The sequence below is a fragment of the Ptychodera flava genome, chromosome 9, assembly GCF_041260155.1.
Source record: "Ptychodera flava strain L36383 chromosome 9, AS_Pfla_20210202, whole genome shotgun sequence".
Taxonomy (NCBI): Eukaryota; Metazoa; Hemichordata; class Enteropneusta; family Ptychoderidae; genus Ptychodera; species Ptychodera flava.
The window spans coordinates 9,301,500-9,317,306 of NC_091936.1; the positions used below are offsets into that span (position 1 = coordinate 9,301,500).

Genomic DNA, 15,807 nt, shown 5'->3' on the forward strand with positions numbered 1-15,807 from the left:
TGCTCGCGGCTTCGCCGCTCGCGCCGCACGCAGGTTTCGAGGTCTGGCATGCGAGACTAGCACAGTGTATGGTATGTGCTGTGTTGGAACTGAAAATTGTCATAACATGATAAAGCAGAGACAGTAGATTCTTTGTTTGAACTGAACATTGGGATGAAACATATTCCAACTCTATATGTTGATTGATTCCATACTGTCCAACTTGCAACAGAAATAAAGAATATTAGGATTATGAAATTAAGTGATAACGGCTAGACTGGATGATTTGTGAGTCCTTCTTAAACTGCAAGAGGAGGGAGAGACTGCCAGTGGCACTGGGGCACCTCAGTAGTCATGTACCGGTAAATTAACTTTGTGGTAAATGTACACATCTTAACTTTTTCAGGCCTGACTTTCTGATTACCAGTCTGAGCTACACCTACATATATATAGGAGTTTAGGCCATTGTAATAGGGTTAATATACCACTGATTTTTACTTCATATGTACACATATATGTGTGTGTGTTTACCTCTGTATGTGTGCAAATTTACAATGTCCGAGTTGCATTAATTGGTTCAACCAAATTTGTTTTATAGCCTGCAATATTAAAACACTGAATAAACGGTATATGGCTGCAAAATCAGGGAGGAACATTTGCAAAGACAATTCTAATTTCATGATACTTTGTCATACATGTGTACCTACATGTATTTTGTGTGTGTGTGTAAGTTGTTTGTATGATGCTTCCCTGCAACAACCCAAAAAACTTGTTTGGAATATTTTAAAGTACAGTACCTACTTACATTTGTTAATTTGAATGAACAAATGAAGAATATTTTAATGCTCTTATTTCTGTCAGTTGGTAGTTGTCGATGAGCTGTTAGTGACAACAGTTTCCCTTAATGATGGTACTTGGCATCACATCTGTGTGACTTGGAGCAGTGCAAGTGGTGACTGGAGGATTTACAAAGATGGTGTATCTGAGAAAAGTGGTACAGGATTTCAACGAGGAGGAGTCATCAAAAAGGATGCAACAATGACTATCGGTAATTTATTATTAGTCCCCACGGACACAGTCCAGGGGGACTTATAGGTTTGGTCATGTCCGTCCGTGCGTGCGTGCGTCCGTCTGTGCGTCCGTCCGTCCGTCCGTTCACGCAGATATCTCAGATACGCCTGGAGCGATTTCATTCAAACTTGGTACATAGATTACTTCATATGTCATACATATGCACGTCGATTTTTTTTTTGATACGATCCAATATGGCCACCAGGCGGCCATTTTATTACGATTTTTTCATGTACAGAGCCATAACTCACGCATACATGTATCTAAACCGATTTTATTCAAATTTGGTACAAGGACATTGACCTATGTCATACATATGCACGTCGATTTGTTTTGTGATACGATCCGATATGGCTGCCAGGCGGCCATTTTATTACAATTTTTTCATGTACAAAGCCATAACTCAGGCATATCTCAACTGATTTTATTCAAAGTTGGTACAAGGACATTGACCTATGTAATACATAAGCATGTTGATCTGTTTTGTGATACGATCCAATATGGCCGCCAGGCGGCCATTTTGTTACGATTTTTTTATGTACAGAGCCATAACTCAGACATGTTTCAACCGATTTTATTCAAAGTTGGTACAAGGACATTAACCAACGTCATAGACATGCACGGTTTGTGATATGATCCAATATGGCCGCCAGGCGGCCATTTTGTTACAATTTTTTCATGTACAGAGCCATAACTCCGGCATATCTCAACCGATTTTATTCAAAGTTGGTACAAGGACATCGACCTATGTAATATATATACACATTGATTTGTTTTGTGAAACGATCCAATATGGTCGCTGTGTGGCCATTTTGTTACATTTTTTACGTTTTTTTCATGTACAGAACCATAACTCAGACATGTTTCAAGCAAATTTATTCAAAGTTGGAACAAGGAAATTGACTTATGTCATACATATGCACGTCAATTTGTTTTGTGATACGATCCAATATGGCTGCCGTTTGGCCATTTTGTTATGATTTTTTCATGTACAGAGCCATAACTCAGGCATATCTCAACCGATTTTATTCAAAGTTGGTACAAGGACATTAACCTATGTCATACATATGTAAGTCAATTTGTTTCATGATATGATCCAATATGGCTGCATGGCAGCCATTTTGTTACAATTTTTTCATGTCCTTTGCCAAAACTAGGGCACGTCTCAACCGATTTTATTCACCGATTTTATTCAAACTTAGTAAAAGGACATCACAGACCAAATTCATTAAGAGGACTCTCTCCTCTCTGAGGACTTGTAATCAAAGTACCCATTAACAAGTGGGGACTGTGTCATCTACGATGACTTGTTAAAAAATGATATTATTATTGTACATGTATGAGTGCCTTGTCTAGGTTTTGCAATTGTGGGATTTGAGAAATTTGGCTTTTTGATCACCAAAGTGAGATTTTAGTATTGCAATAGGACAATACCAATTATCCTGATGATATTCGTTTAAATAGATTTTAGTCCTCCAAGAATAATCCTAGCTCCTCCTGGTAATTTTGACATTACTCTGTACCATCCTGGATGTGACATTGTGCATTACATTATACAAGTATACCTATACCTCTTGATTTGTCTTTCCTGACCAATTTTTGCCAACATGTTTATTAGAATGAGATATTCACTCTGTTGTACGTACAAAGATAAATACAAGAAATACCTCAATTCAATTATGCATTGAAAGTTTTGAAAAATAGTGCCAGACTGTCACAGTATTGTTGCTTTGGTCGTATGCTATACATGTACATGTAAGTAACCATCATGTGTGTGTGTAGATGACTTGGCCTTTCTTCCAGGGTGTATATTCTCCAACTATTGCATCAAGACAATAATAAAAAAACATCAAATTTATACTGTTTCAGCAGAGTATTCCAAAATTAGTTTCAAAGTATTCCAGCCATATATTCTGCAGTTGCTGATACCTGTAACAGAGTATAATCAGTTGCTTTAATTCATCTACTTTCACAAATGAACATGAAAAAAATAATTTTGTTTCTTTAATGAGGGACTACTCATCAGCTAGGTTACATTTCTATTCTAATTATCTCTTCTCTACAGTGATTTATTGCATATGTGCATGCCGAAGTTTTCAAAGTCAGCTAAATCTCAAATATGTCCTAGTACAGACTCCTTCCCAGTAATAAGGGAAGATTTTGCAAGTGAAATGTCGCAAATTAAATCTAACTCTCACCTGTACATGTATATGACAGACAGCTGTCTATGGATAAGCACAGTACTAGTATGCTGTTCAACGGAACTGAATTCTTATCAGGCAAGTGTTGGTAGAATATGAGGCTGAAATTTTTACAGACTTATAAATATATAAGACTGAAGTTCTGTGGAATGTTTTACTTTGCAGGTGAGTATACAAGTTCAAACACAGACATTTTCATCCAAGGCAGATCTTTCATCGGAGAGATGAGTAGACTTCACATGTATAGTGCTGTATTGAGTGCTGGCAACGTGAATAAACTGTCTGCATCTTCAACTCCTCTTGAAGCAAAGTGTTCGTTGAGTTATGCAAATGGAGAGACCCTTATCGTGGCTTGGCCAGATTTCTTACAATCATTATCAGAACAGCAGTATGAAGCCATGGTCCGGAAGCCATCTTGGTGCGGAGGTAAGAAACTCTACAAACGTCATGTGCCTGTGTATAAGGTTAAAGCTCCATAAGCTGTATCTTTTGGTTATTTTTTCAGAACTTTTGCTTTGCGGTTTCCCTACACTTTCTGCATTGAATCCCTAAACTGTAATTTAATGCCAAGTATTTAGCATATCAACACAACCTATATGAGTATAATCTACATTGTTATTGTTGAAAATCATGTATTCAAGTCTGGACGAGAATTCATTTGTAGACAATAAACAGTGATCACTGCACACATACAAGCTGTGTTGACAAAAAGAATACTTAAAATTTCAGCATGACAAACAGATTATAGGGTCAGACACGGTAGTTGATATACAGAAGCAGAATACTGAAAAACTTGCCACAAGTTACAGCTTATAATGTCCCTTTAAATGAAATATTTAGCTATAATTATGATGATCAATATCAAGAATTTACTGATGATAATTTATGGATACTGGTCAAGAAGTTAATGTACCGGTACTTGTGTCTTGTTTAGCATTAGTTGTATGAGATTTGTTTTTAAGTCAACTGTCTCCACTGTGCTGTCAGAGCTACATGAAGCTTATTGCTGACAGTCCATGTATGCACATTACCAGAACTGTTGGTTTGAAATTTCTTGTAAAAGAATATTGCAAATGGTCTATTGCATGTCTGCTGTTGTGTGATGTTCATGCCTAAATTAATGACTGCAGCAAAAAATTGAATATTTGCTATCAGATATGAGAAAGCTTTTGTCATTTTATATTGTGCATGTAGTTTCTGTTTATACTGACATTTTACCTGTGTAGGTAGGGTACATTAGGATCCAGTATGTGCACATTGATTTGTTGAGAGTCATTGCTATATGATATTTATTTTCATAGATATCGGAGATAAACTCATCAAAAAGTGGCTATCATGTGAAAAAGGAAAAGAATGATTTGTCTTGAAAGACAATCTTTTTTTAAATTCTATTTGCAGATATTGATGAGTGTGAAGATGTCAGTACATGCCCTGAAAATAGAAAGTGTGTAAATATACGATTTGGAGAACCCCAGTGTGACTGTTTACCAGCCTGGGCTGGTGATGATTGCCAAACTGTCGTCAACTGCTGTGAACCAAGTAACCCATGTCAGAATGGTGGAACTTGCACAAATCGAATTGGTGACTACACTTGTGAATGCCCTCCAGGTTACACCGGTAACGACTGTGAAGTGCAAGCCGATTTCTGCGACCCCAATCCCTGCCAAAATGGTGGGACATGTCTGTTGCACACATATAGCTACTCATGCATTTGTGCAGAGGACAATACTGGACAGAACTGTGAGAAAATCTTGACAGCAGACTGTGATCTCAGTCCGTGTCTCCATGGAGGCCACTGTATCGAGGAGACGCCAAGTCGTATCTCGTGTCAATGTGATCAAGCTCACCAAGGCGACTACTGCCAAACCATGTTCAGTCCATGTGAATTTGACCCTTCACCCTGCTTGAACAATGGAACTTGCAACCCGGCATCCGCATTTGAAAACAAATACAACTGTCACTGTTCTACTGGATACAATGCTGTTAATTGTGATGTGGTCAACCCTTGCCATGCCAATCCGTGCAGAAACCATGGCGATGTGTGTGTCAGAGATGAAAACAGCGATCAAGGTTACCTGTGTGAGACATCAGCCCCTCCAATTACTCTGCCAGTTTATGTCAATGACATCTGTACGGCTATTGCCGAACCATGTCTAAATGGAGGAGTGTGTCGCGCTGTGTCCTGCAAGGAGTATGAATGTGACTGCAGCGAGACATCATACTTTGGAGATATGTGCAACATGTATACAAGTGAGTATGACATGTTTCACCGGCTTGTAGATGTTGAAACAGCTAGTGCTAGCATAGTGATTTTAACCCTGTACGTTTGCAGGTCCATGTCACCTGTGAAAATAATCATGTACCTATGGTATATGTTTCATTTATAGCAATGCTTATCTTCTTGACACATACATTGTAAATCAAAAAAACAATTCACAGAGTGAAAAAATGACCACCATTGCATGCTTGTCAGCAAAGCGACAGGCAACGTCTTTGCTGCGGCAGGTCAAAGTTACTGAGTTACATGCCTGTCATGGTTTGGTGACAGGCTTTTGGTTAGCATAGATAAGAGGTGGGATAAAATGGTTTCAGTATGCAAGTTGACATTGTCAGGGTCTGTACTTTTTAGCACAGGCAAGCAACCCTTTAAAATTAATTAACTGCTCAGTTGTCCAGTTGTTTTTATTGGCATTTTCTACTTCAACCTTACTCATGTATTTTTTAATCCTTTTAAATAATTACATGAACTGTTTATTGTCTAATAGTTATCTTATTTGTTCAAATTCTGCAAGTTACCGGTATTCTTTTTCTATATTTACTTAACAATTAAGGCATTGTTATGTTCAATCTTCATATTCTGTCTATCAAAAAAATGTTTGTATTTTCTCAGCTTCATTCGCCAGACATTTCCTGCATCCATGTATCATGTACCGGGTACATTACAACTGCTGCACACACTTTGTATTGACCATTTAACGACAGATAATGGATGAATGATCATTGTATTTTTTGTCGTCACCTGAAGTATTTGCTTGAAAAAGACAAATTATTTAGTATCAAAAAGTTTGCTGTAGTCTACAAATACAGTTGTTGATCTCAATGACTGCTATGATGATGAATTTGAGTGCACAATTTGGTGTTTTGATCTGGGAAACAAAAGACACATTCAAGCGTTCACTTTTTATTGCTATACAATTTACTGTACGCACGGTCTACCTGGTTATTTATTTAACTTATCATTTTTCAGAAAAACGGCATTACAGTGGTCGTCTGAAGATCACAGACAGGGACTGGAGTAAAAGTTTAATAACTGACGAAGAATTCTTATCAGAGATTGTGACCGCTGTTGCAAGCATCTTCATTGAAGTTGATGGCAGAATAGATGTGGACATAATTAATATTCTGTAAGTTAGTTACTTTTATTGTTGGTTACTCAACAGTTTTTCATTGTGATGGCAGCTGTTGATTGGTGATTTGAAAATAAATCCAGTTCAGTGTTGAAATAAATGTTTGTAATCCCCACATGATACTCAAGTTTGAAAAACTGCAGTGTTCTGAAGTTTAAGAATGTGCTTTTATCTCTACCAGACCTGGCAGCATAATTGTGGAGTTTTATCTCGTACATGTTGCTAACATTACAAGGGACGATGAAATGACAGATGAAGCTGCAATGAAGGAACTTTTTTACCAGTTATTACAGGAAGGAGTACTTCCGCCTTTTGCTGTCTCTACAGACAGTGCAACTTTCGATGAAAAAGGTAATTGTAAGGCTTATAAAAATGGCTCCAGGATTTTATGCTGTTTTCAATTATCCATCATTGTCAAATTTAACTTACTGCTACCGTATTCCTCCGATTCTAAAACCCTGCCCGATTATAACGCCCCCAGGATTATTTCATCGATTCGTAATTGGCTGTTAGTTCGTTTATAACCCCCCCAGGGGGGTACACCCAAATTCTGACCGGAACAATAGAGCCATTGTCATGTAATGAGACAAGGATATCCGAGACACCTACGTTGCTTATCAAAGTCACAAACAAGTGCCAAAGTGAAGTATCAAACCTCAAAACAAGCACACTATTATTTGGTGTTGGAACATTTCAATCGGGAACGGTTCTATCGTTCCTGGCGATAAAATTCCACTTGGATTTCGCTATGTAAATGAACATTAAAAGAGTTGGATTTTTGAGTGTCTAGATCTAGTACAATGCAGTCTTTTCGTCACTGTCATTTTGCTAATGTCAAAATAAGCGGAGTTTTGAACATCATGATCAAGTACGAATTGAATATTTCGATGCCATTTGGCTACCATAACATGAACATTAGAATAGTCGAATTTTTGAACGTGTCGATCAAGTACAATTTGCTCATTTCGTTCCTTTCCACGGGTATCACGAATGCGCTCAACGGAACTGAAGACATCATGATTTCCGAGGAGATTCCGGTACTCAATGACAACTTATCAAATGAAGCCGTAGGACTCGTGTTTGATGACAAGGGGGAAGATGATGATATAGACTTCGACAGGTTTGACTTCAATGAAGAGGGCAATTGTATCGACAAACACGACATCCGAAGTTTCTTCCGCGCATGAACTGAAAATTATTTGAATTTCTTTCGTTTGAATATGTTTTATCAATTTTTCACATAGTTTTTCTCATTTAATGTATTTATTGTTTGAACGGCATTTCTTGTGTGTGTCCTTTTCCTGAACTAGTCCCGGCATGCAATGAGCAGGTGATAGTGTAACAGATATTCAAGATTATGCATGCTTTCGAAGTCTTGCGAGGGAAAAATACCAAACTTCATAAACGGCCCTATACACTTACACTTTGAACAAAAACGTGCATGTTTGGACCATATTCCGAACAGTTGATCATAGATGACTGAATTCCACATCAAGAGACATTTCGTTCATCGATACAAATAATAAAAAACTTCAAAGATTTATTGCCAAAAATTCAATCCATCAAATCGTAAGCAGATTGGCTTAGCAATCTTTCGTCTCGGCCAGCTGATGTTTCAACACTTTATCAAAACGAGCCTAGCGCCTGCCTGTTAGTAAGATCACATTTCATTTCGAGATACGGTTAGACTTTTTGAAACTACCGTAGGAGCAAAATAATAAACTCACAATATGTAATTGATCGTTTATTTTAAGGAGTACGCTAATTGAAAATCGAAATAGAAAACATTGAACGGACACCACCACATGCATGTGCTGAACTTTACCCTGACCTCATGCACTGACACCTTTGACCTATTGCGTGAATTGCCCAATCACAGCCAGCGGAACTTTAGGGACTTTCCCTTCACTCATTGTCTGACCTTTGCCGCCATGCTATGGGGAGCTGCTGCTGGGGAGCGCAACGAAGTATCGTGGTGATTATCTATACACGAAATACGAACATTTATTGCTATCATATTGTTTGTCAATTAAAAGACGGTATGGCAAATACGCTAAATTTCAAAACTTGTAGATCTCCATTAATTTATACTGTAGGCCTACAGTTTTGACTGTCAGTATAGACGCAACATGGCCATGAGTCGATATCACAAAGTATGAGTTGTCTGCAGTGCTCGCGTGAATCAAAAAAACATTGGCATAAAATTTGCATAACATTGCATTTATTAGCATAAATTAACCACGACGTTCGATTTCGCGGTGACATCTGTTTATACAGCCCCCCACATCTTTACCGTCACCTTTGGTTCTGAAAAGGGGGTTTTAGAATCGGAGGAATACGGTATTTTTGTGAAATGCTGGTACAATGTACATGAAGAGAAACACAGTTACTAAACAAGTTCATGTATCTCACAATAGATTGTATGGCTGGTCATCAGTCTGAAAATGGAGTTGAGCCTTGTATGCCTTGCCAAGAAGGATTCTATCAGAATGCCAGGGGAGCAACGACATGTATCCTGTGTCCACCAGATACACCCAATTCAAATGCTGGATCAACCAAGAGTTCAGATTGCAATAGTATGTAATGTCATTCAAGTTTATCAAACTTTCCCATCAATGTGAATAATTAGCAGATAGTTACTGTTTAATAACAATCTTGAATTTTTTAGCAAGAGGCAGTATTTTATGTCTGTAAGGCAAAAAAAAAAAAAAAAAAATAAAAAAAATTTGTACTATTCCGCTATTTGGTTTTCAAAAATAAGGTAGGTACGTCGGCAGGGATTTTTTTAAAATACTTTTATTTTGAAGTATGCATTTTTCTGGGTTTTTCAGGGCGGTCAAACACCGGCCAAAACATTTCTAGAAAAAACGTATCATACATATAAAAGGAATAAAACCATAAAAGACATCCGCGTTCAAGAAAAAAATAAAATGCCAGGTAATGAATGCACGATTTTATGGTTCTTTTCTTTCTTTTTTTTTCTTCTTTGTCTAATTCTCGGCCTAAATTTAATCAATGACAGTGCAACTCAGGAGAAGCTAATCAATACAGGTTTTTTCTGCAAAATGTGTAACAGACTGCCTCCGAAGCAACTGCTCACCTGGAGGCAGCTATTGGTAGCTCATTGCTACACATGTATCAATTATACATGGCAATGTAACTTTTTTCCATGTCACACACAGTAGCTACCATTCCTATCCCAGCAGCCATTGCTATGTAGCAGTATATTTGAAAGTTAGTCAAGAATTCCTTTTGTATTTGTTGCTGAATTTTTATTAGCTCACATTTGGTTATACCAATGTGAGTTTATCGTATAAGCTGAAGTCGATGGCGTCTGTATGTATGTGTGTATGTATGTATGTATGTATGTATGTATGTACAGTATGTCTGTCAACATCAAAAACACGCAAACCGCTGCACGTTTCAGCTTGGTATTTGGTGTGTGGATGCATCCTAGGCTATAGATGGGATTTTCTTCAAATGAAGTCTGCATTGCCAAAATTATGCAAATGAGCTTACAAAATGTGAAAATGGTTAAGAATAAATAACTCAAGAACTGCATTTTTGATTGCTTTGAAAATTTGTGTGCAAGTACCTTAGGTGAACCTTATACAGTTTTATGAATATTGTGAAGATATCCTTAATTTTGTATTTTTGCTGAATTTTTTTGTGATTTTTCTCATTTTCAGTAAAAATTCTTCTTCTCTGAAACCGCCAACCCAATCGCTCTGAAATTTGGGTCGTCTCTTTACAAGGGTGGTACTCTTCTAATTTGTTGAAATTATGACAAAATTGGGAAAATTACTATTTTTAAGCAATTTGGTCATTTTTGGTCAAAAAATCTTAAACAGTATTTCCTTTTTAAAACCCCTGGACAGACAGCTTTCATATTTGGTACGCAGACGTACAGAGATGACAATAGTTAGATATGTGGAAATTGTCCTGAAATAGAAAAATTTGTATTTTTAAGACAACATTGTCATTTTTGGTCAAGAAAACTTTATCTCAAAATTACTTGTTTGATAGCTTTGTAATTTGGTATAAAGTCCCTTGTTTGATAGCTTTGTAATTTGGTATAAAGTTCCAAAAGATGTTATGAGATGAATTTTCTGCTCAAAATGTTGGGAAACCCCAAAATTCGTTTATTTTAGGTAATTTTCTCAGTTTGTGACCTTAAATGACCTACACCAACCCAGGATATGTTGTGAGACAATTTTGAAGGCTGTGAACATAATTGTCATATTTGGTATCAATTTGTAGGAAAATTTGATCCAGAAAACAAAGCTGAGGTGATTTTTTTCATTTTGGACCAATTTTTGCAACTTTTCTATGTAAGACATACAAGAACTGATGAGAAATTTGGATCCGGGATAATTCCAGATGTTGTAATCACCATCCACAGTGGAAGGCATTTCACTATCTGTAACTAACTTAAGTGCTGTTTACATTAGAATGATAACACTCATGGCATTAATTAAAAAATCCCCAAGGTTGTAAATATATTTCCTGTCATCTGGCGTTATGTAATACCAAGGGATGGAACATTTGATATTCAGGAGGGGGTAGGGTCTAGAAGATTGATGATGTAGCATTACTTTTTTACCAGATCCCTAGTGCATTTTTTGCCCACTCCCACCTTTTCTTTTCATCAAGCCTTCTCTGTTTTTTGTTGTTGACATTTGCTCCCATTGCTATAGAAGTTGATATGCATGTTCCTAAAGATGACTTCCAGTACCTAAGTTGGAGACTTATTTGCTTTTGTCATTCTTGTTTTTCCTGGTTTAAATATCTCTCGAATGGACCAATTCAAACCGAATGTGAGCACATAGTGTCCTTGACGGTATTTTTGGATTTTCCACCTGGCTACTTTGCTCAACAAAAAGATTATGAGGCTGAAAGGTCATAATAAATGCATATACCAAGTACATTTACTGTGTGATCATACGTCTGGCCACATTGGCATATTTCAAACCATTTAAACCTTCCAGACAGTATGAAAGTGAAGGAAAATGTAGGTTGATATGTCTTGCGGCTGATACACAACGCGCGTTGGTCCACCACTGGATATCATCACTGGACAGTCATTTCACAGACGCAAACATTTCTCTGCATACCAAAAGCAGGGCAACACAGGTTGACAATTCTTGATAACATTTAGTACAATGTTTGCATGTCGAGCACACATTTCTGATAAACACATATTCGTTTTTAGACTACATAATTTATCTTTCCATTTTGTTAATAGGTGGATCCAGTGTGAATATTATAATAATCGCAATTATCATCTGCAGTATTATCGTGGCCATCGTTGCTGTCATCACAGTTATTGTTTGTATTCGTATGAAGAAGAGAGAACCTTTATTAATTGATCCTCCACGTCCACAGTTAGACCCAAACTGGGCCGATAATTTGTTGCCAGGACAACGAATCAGGCAGGAGGAAGAGGACAGAGCAGAGACACGTTCCCTGTATGAAGAGATTGATGAGCCAGAGACCATTACCCCATACGCTGAATTCCGTGATGTTGATGGTGAAATACCTGCTCCAGATTTGAATGCCGGGTCCCTGCCTACCCCGGGAGTGATCTCAAATCACCATCCCCAACCGCCATTTGCTCAACAGTTTCAGAACCAGAGAACGAGATATCCAGATTACAGAGACAGCAAGTACTTGGCGCCGAGTGAGTTAGGAAAACGAGGTCAAGAGGATGGTGACTATCTTGCCATGAGAAGTCACTCAGATGATGGATATCAACAGCTTGACCACCAACAAGCAAGCGGTGAAAACATCACTGTACACGACGATGGATACCAACCCTTGGACCGCCAAGGAGCAAATGGTGAGAACATCACTGTACATGACGATGGTTACCAACCCTTGGACCGCCAAGGAGCCAGCAATGCACAAGAACATAAGCATATGTATCTCAGCTTTAAATCAGCTCCAGATGGAGGTTCAGGTCAAAGAATGGAGATGAGGCCGATGAAGTCCGGTGTCCATCGTCTGCCTTCTGATCATGTTTACACCAATCAAGAAATCCAAGATGAATACCCAGAAGCAAAAATCAGTGAAATTCGTATAGACAACCTTGATGATAACTGACCTTGTAAACAGTAAATCATATTTTCTTTGTTTATAAATATGGTTCACAGTTATATACTGTGACAAATATAATCACAAAACTGACAATTACAAGACTGGTAAATTCCATAAACAATTTTTTCACTTCTGTAGTTTGGCAAATATATGATGTCTGAGCGCATCCCATACCTTATTCATATGGTATTCCCTAAATTATGATCAAAGCAGCAATTTGAATGTTTTGGTCAAAACAGAAATTCCCTTAATTCAGGTACCTTCACATTTCATTCAGGTACAGTAAATAATTCATAAGTTTTTATGAAAACATAATGTAGAGCAGTAAGACTGTACATTAATTAATTAATACGCCAGAAACATTTTTCATATCATGCCTCATATCAGAAGTACTTGCTTTCTTTTGTTATTTGTTTTATGTTTATAAAGCCAAGTGGTATCATTTGGTACTCTGCTTATTTAATATTTTACTATATAAAAAAATACCATGCTCTTTTAACTGTACTTGGTTGGTTAATCATTCTTTTTTACAGTATCTTTAAAATGTAATTTGACGTTTTTATTAATACTACAGAATGAGTTTGCTATTTGAGACATACCACTACCTTATGGAGGATTGTATTATTTGTGATCCTTGCAGTAGACAAATCAGTCATGAAGCAGTGAGGGCGAGGGATTGTAAATATTTTTTATGCAGCCAGTGCATTGATAATTATAGCAAATATTAAAAATTCCTGATAACCATGTAATTTAAGACAGCTTGATATGAATTTGCTGCAAAATTTACAAAATGAATTTACCCGCCGTTTTATAAATGTTTACAAGATTCTTTATTTACACACTGACAGATGATTTTCAAAGACGCTTTGATCCAATAAATGGTGTTCTTGAGGACTGTTTTCAGCACTTGATTCCGTTTGTGTTCACTGTTGTACCATGATTTTAACATACAGATTTAGATGATTTTGTTAAGTAATTGAAGAGTCGCACATTCTTCTCAGATATGCTCAATACAAATAGTAAGCAAGAGATCACAGTAACTACATGTATAGCCTTTACCTTTAATCATAAAAGCATCTGATGTGTAACAGACGGCAAAAGTTATTTTCGAACTTTGTATTTTATCTCTTAGCACATGATGTGATCCTGGTATTATCCTTTCCATCACAGGTTCTCAGTTGTCCCTATTAACAGTTGTGGGAAGTAAAACTGAGGCTGTTCAAGTGGTCTCCCATCGTCAAGTGGTCTGTATCAAAGGTTTGATAAATATCATTTTAAGATTGGAGACCAATCAAATTGCCTGGTTTTACGACACATTACTGCTATGATCTTGACATGTTCTTGCCTTCCATTTATGACTTCAATAGTTGTGGCTGGAGTGACTCCCCTTAAGGTAAAAAAATCTTTCCTTTATTTCTACCATTGGAAAAGCAGAGAGATTGATTGTTAAATCTCAGAAAACCTTGAAGATACATTAGCTAAAAGTTTTGATGTATATTCTGTTGTTATTGTTTGTAAAATACAGTTTCGTTTTCTTTTTCCAACATGATGTCAAAATACCAAGTATATCTATATAATGTTGATAAATTAATTGATGTCAGGACTTGAATTAAGTTTTCAACAATACCATGTTCCTATTGTATACCATGATGGTGTTAAAATGAATCTGTTTTGTTAGAAAAACAATGAAAATATGAAAAGGTTATTTAAGGTTAGAGCTTTGTGTCAGTGTAAAAGAATTGGACCAAATTCCTGTATGTTGGTAATCTGCACTCTTTAAGTTAGTATGCACCTCCAAACTGAAAGACAAACTTTTGCTCAAACTCTCCTCAATGAAACTTTCAACCATACTCTTTTGAAATCAGGAATAAAAATAAGGAGGTCAATCAGCAAATATTTGCACAAGTGAAACAAATTTCCTAAAAGTTGGTTATATCTCAAATGTGAAATGGACACCATCCTTGTATTAATTCTGTGGTGGAAAAAATTCTGAGGTGTAATACATCTTGTGTTTTTTTTTAGGGCTTTGAGGTTTGCGCATTTTTAGTGTACTCAGAGACAGTAAAATATCTTTGTTTTCAAAGTTAAAGGCCTGTGTTGGTACCAGATTGTCTTGTCAGAAAATGTACCCATCAGATTACAATTTTAATGGAAAACAAAAGGCTATCACATCTCCATAATCCTCTTACAGACCAGAACAAAGGTGATCCCAGGGATTGCTAACAGTGCTTTGTTCACAAATATGCCTGAGGAAAAACATCAGTATGATAAATTGTGAATCCTGGAGGCGATTAACAACTTTCAAAATTAATGGTGAATCTACTGTTAAAGTGAACAAAAAATCAGTGTTATAAAAAATGGAAAACTTAAGGCATTGGAATTTTAAATTTTCAGCTTCCATGTGCCGGTGGAATGTGCTTACTTAAGTAAAAAAGAACGACGGAGTCTTGAAAAGGCAACCACAAGGAGGTAAATTGTCTCTGATATTGAATCCTCAATTACCATAGAGTAAGCAGGAAGAACTCTAGCGAAAAAAGCAACCTGAATGAAAAAGTGTCTATCTTAAAATTATCTGTACTTGAAATAACAAGACTGCTTTTCCAAAAGCACTGAACTCTTTATTATCAAACAGACTATGCTCCATGTGTTTGTATACAGAAGAAACTATATGTATATGGGATATAAATTGCAAATGTACATATTGTGTGGTGATATTAAGTGACTGCATCAGCTCCAGGCAGAGCAGGGTATCTTTGAATTAGACATGTATTCTCAGAAACAGAACTGTGCTAATATGTTTTGTGCAGTTTTTTAAATGTGTAAGTTTAATCTCTAACTGAATTTTCAGTTGAATTTCATCAAATAAAGTATTTATGCAGCCAGTTCCATGGAAAAATATATAGTGGCATGTTAGTCAGCTTGTCACAATTGTCTTTGTCATTAGTGTATGAGCGTCTACCCAAGGATTGGCATCTAATGGTGCCGCACATCTGGGTATGTCTATTGGTTCAGCCTTTTATAACATAATATATGCCATACGTGTGTTTCAGGAA

The 15,807-nt window shown here is 36.8% G+C and overlaps 1 protein-coding gene across 2 annotated transcripts in view; it reads left to right on the top strand.

Moving 5' to 3' along the window:
* LOC139139930 (neurogenic locus notch homolog protein 1-like) overlaps positions 1-13,657 on the top strand; it is a 34,837-nt gene extending 21,180 nt beyond the window's left edge. For both annotated transcript variants that reach the window (XM_070708894.1, XM_070708893.1), the window contains exons 10-16: positions 841-1,027; positions 3,417-3,677; positions 4,650-5,501; positions 6,499-6,655; positions 6,840-7,009; positions 9,076-9,234; positions 11,904-13,657. In XM_070708894.1, the coding sequence (XP_070564995.1) occupies positions 841-1,027; positions 3,417-3,677; positions 4,650-5,501; positions 6,499-6,655; positions 6,840-7,009; positions 9,076-9,234; positions 11,904-12,760 (2,643 nt within the window). In that variant the 3' untranslated portion in view covers positions 12,761-13,657. The remainder of the gene's footprint in view (positions 1-840; positions 1,028-3,416; positions 3,678-4,649; positions 5,502-6,498; positions 6,656-6,839; positions 7,010-9,075; positions 9,235-11,903) is intronic.
* Positions 13,658-15,807: the final 2,150 nt, after the last annotated feature.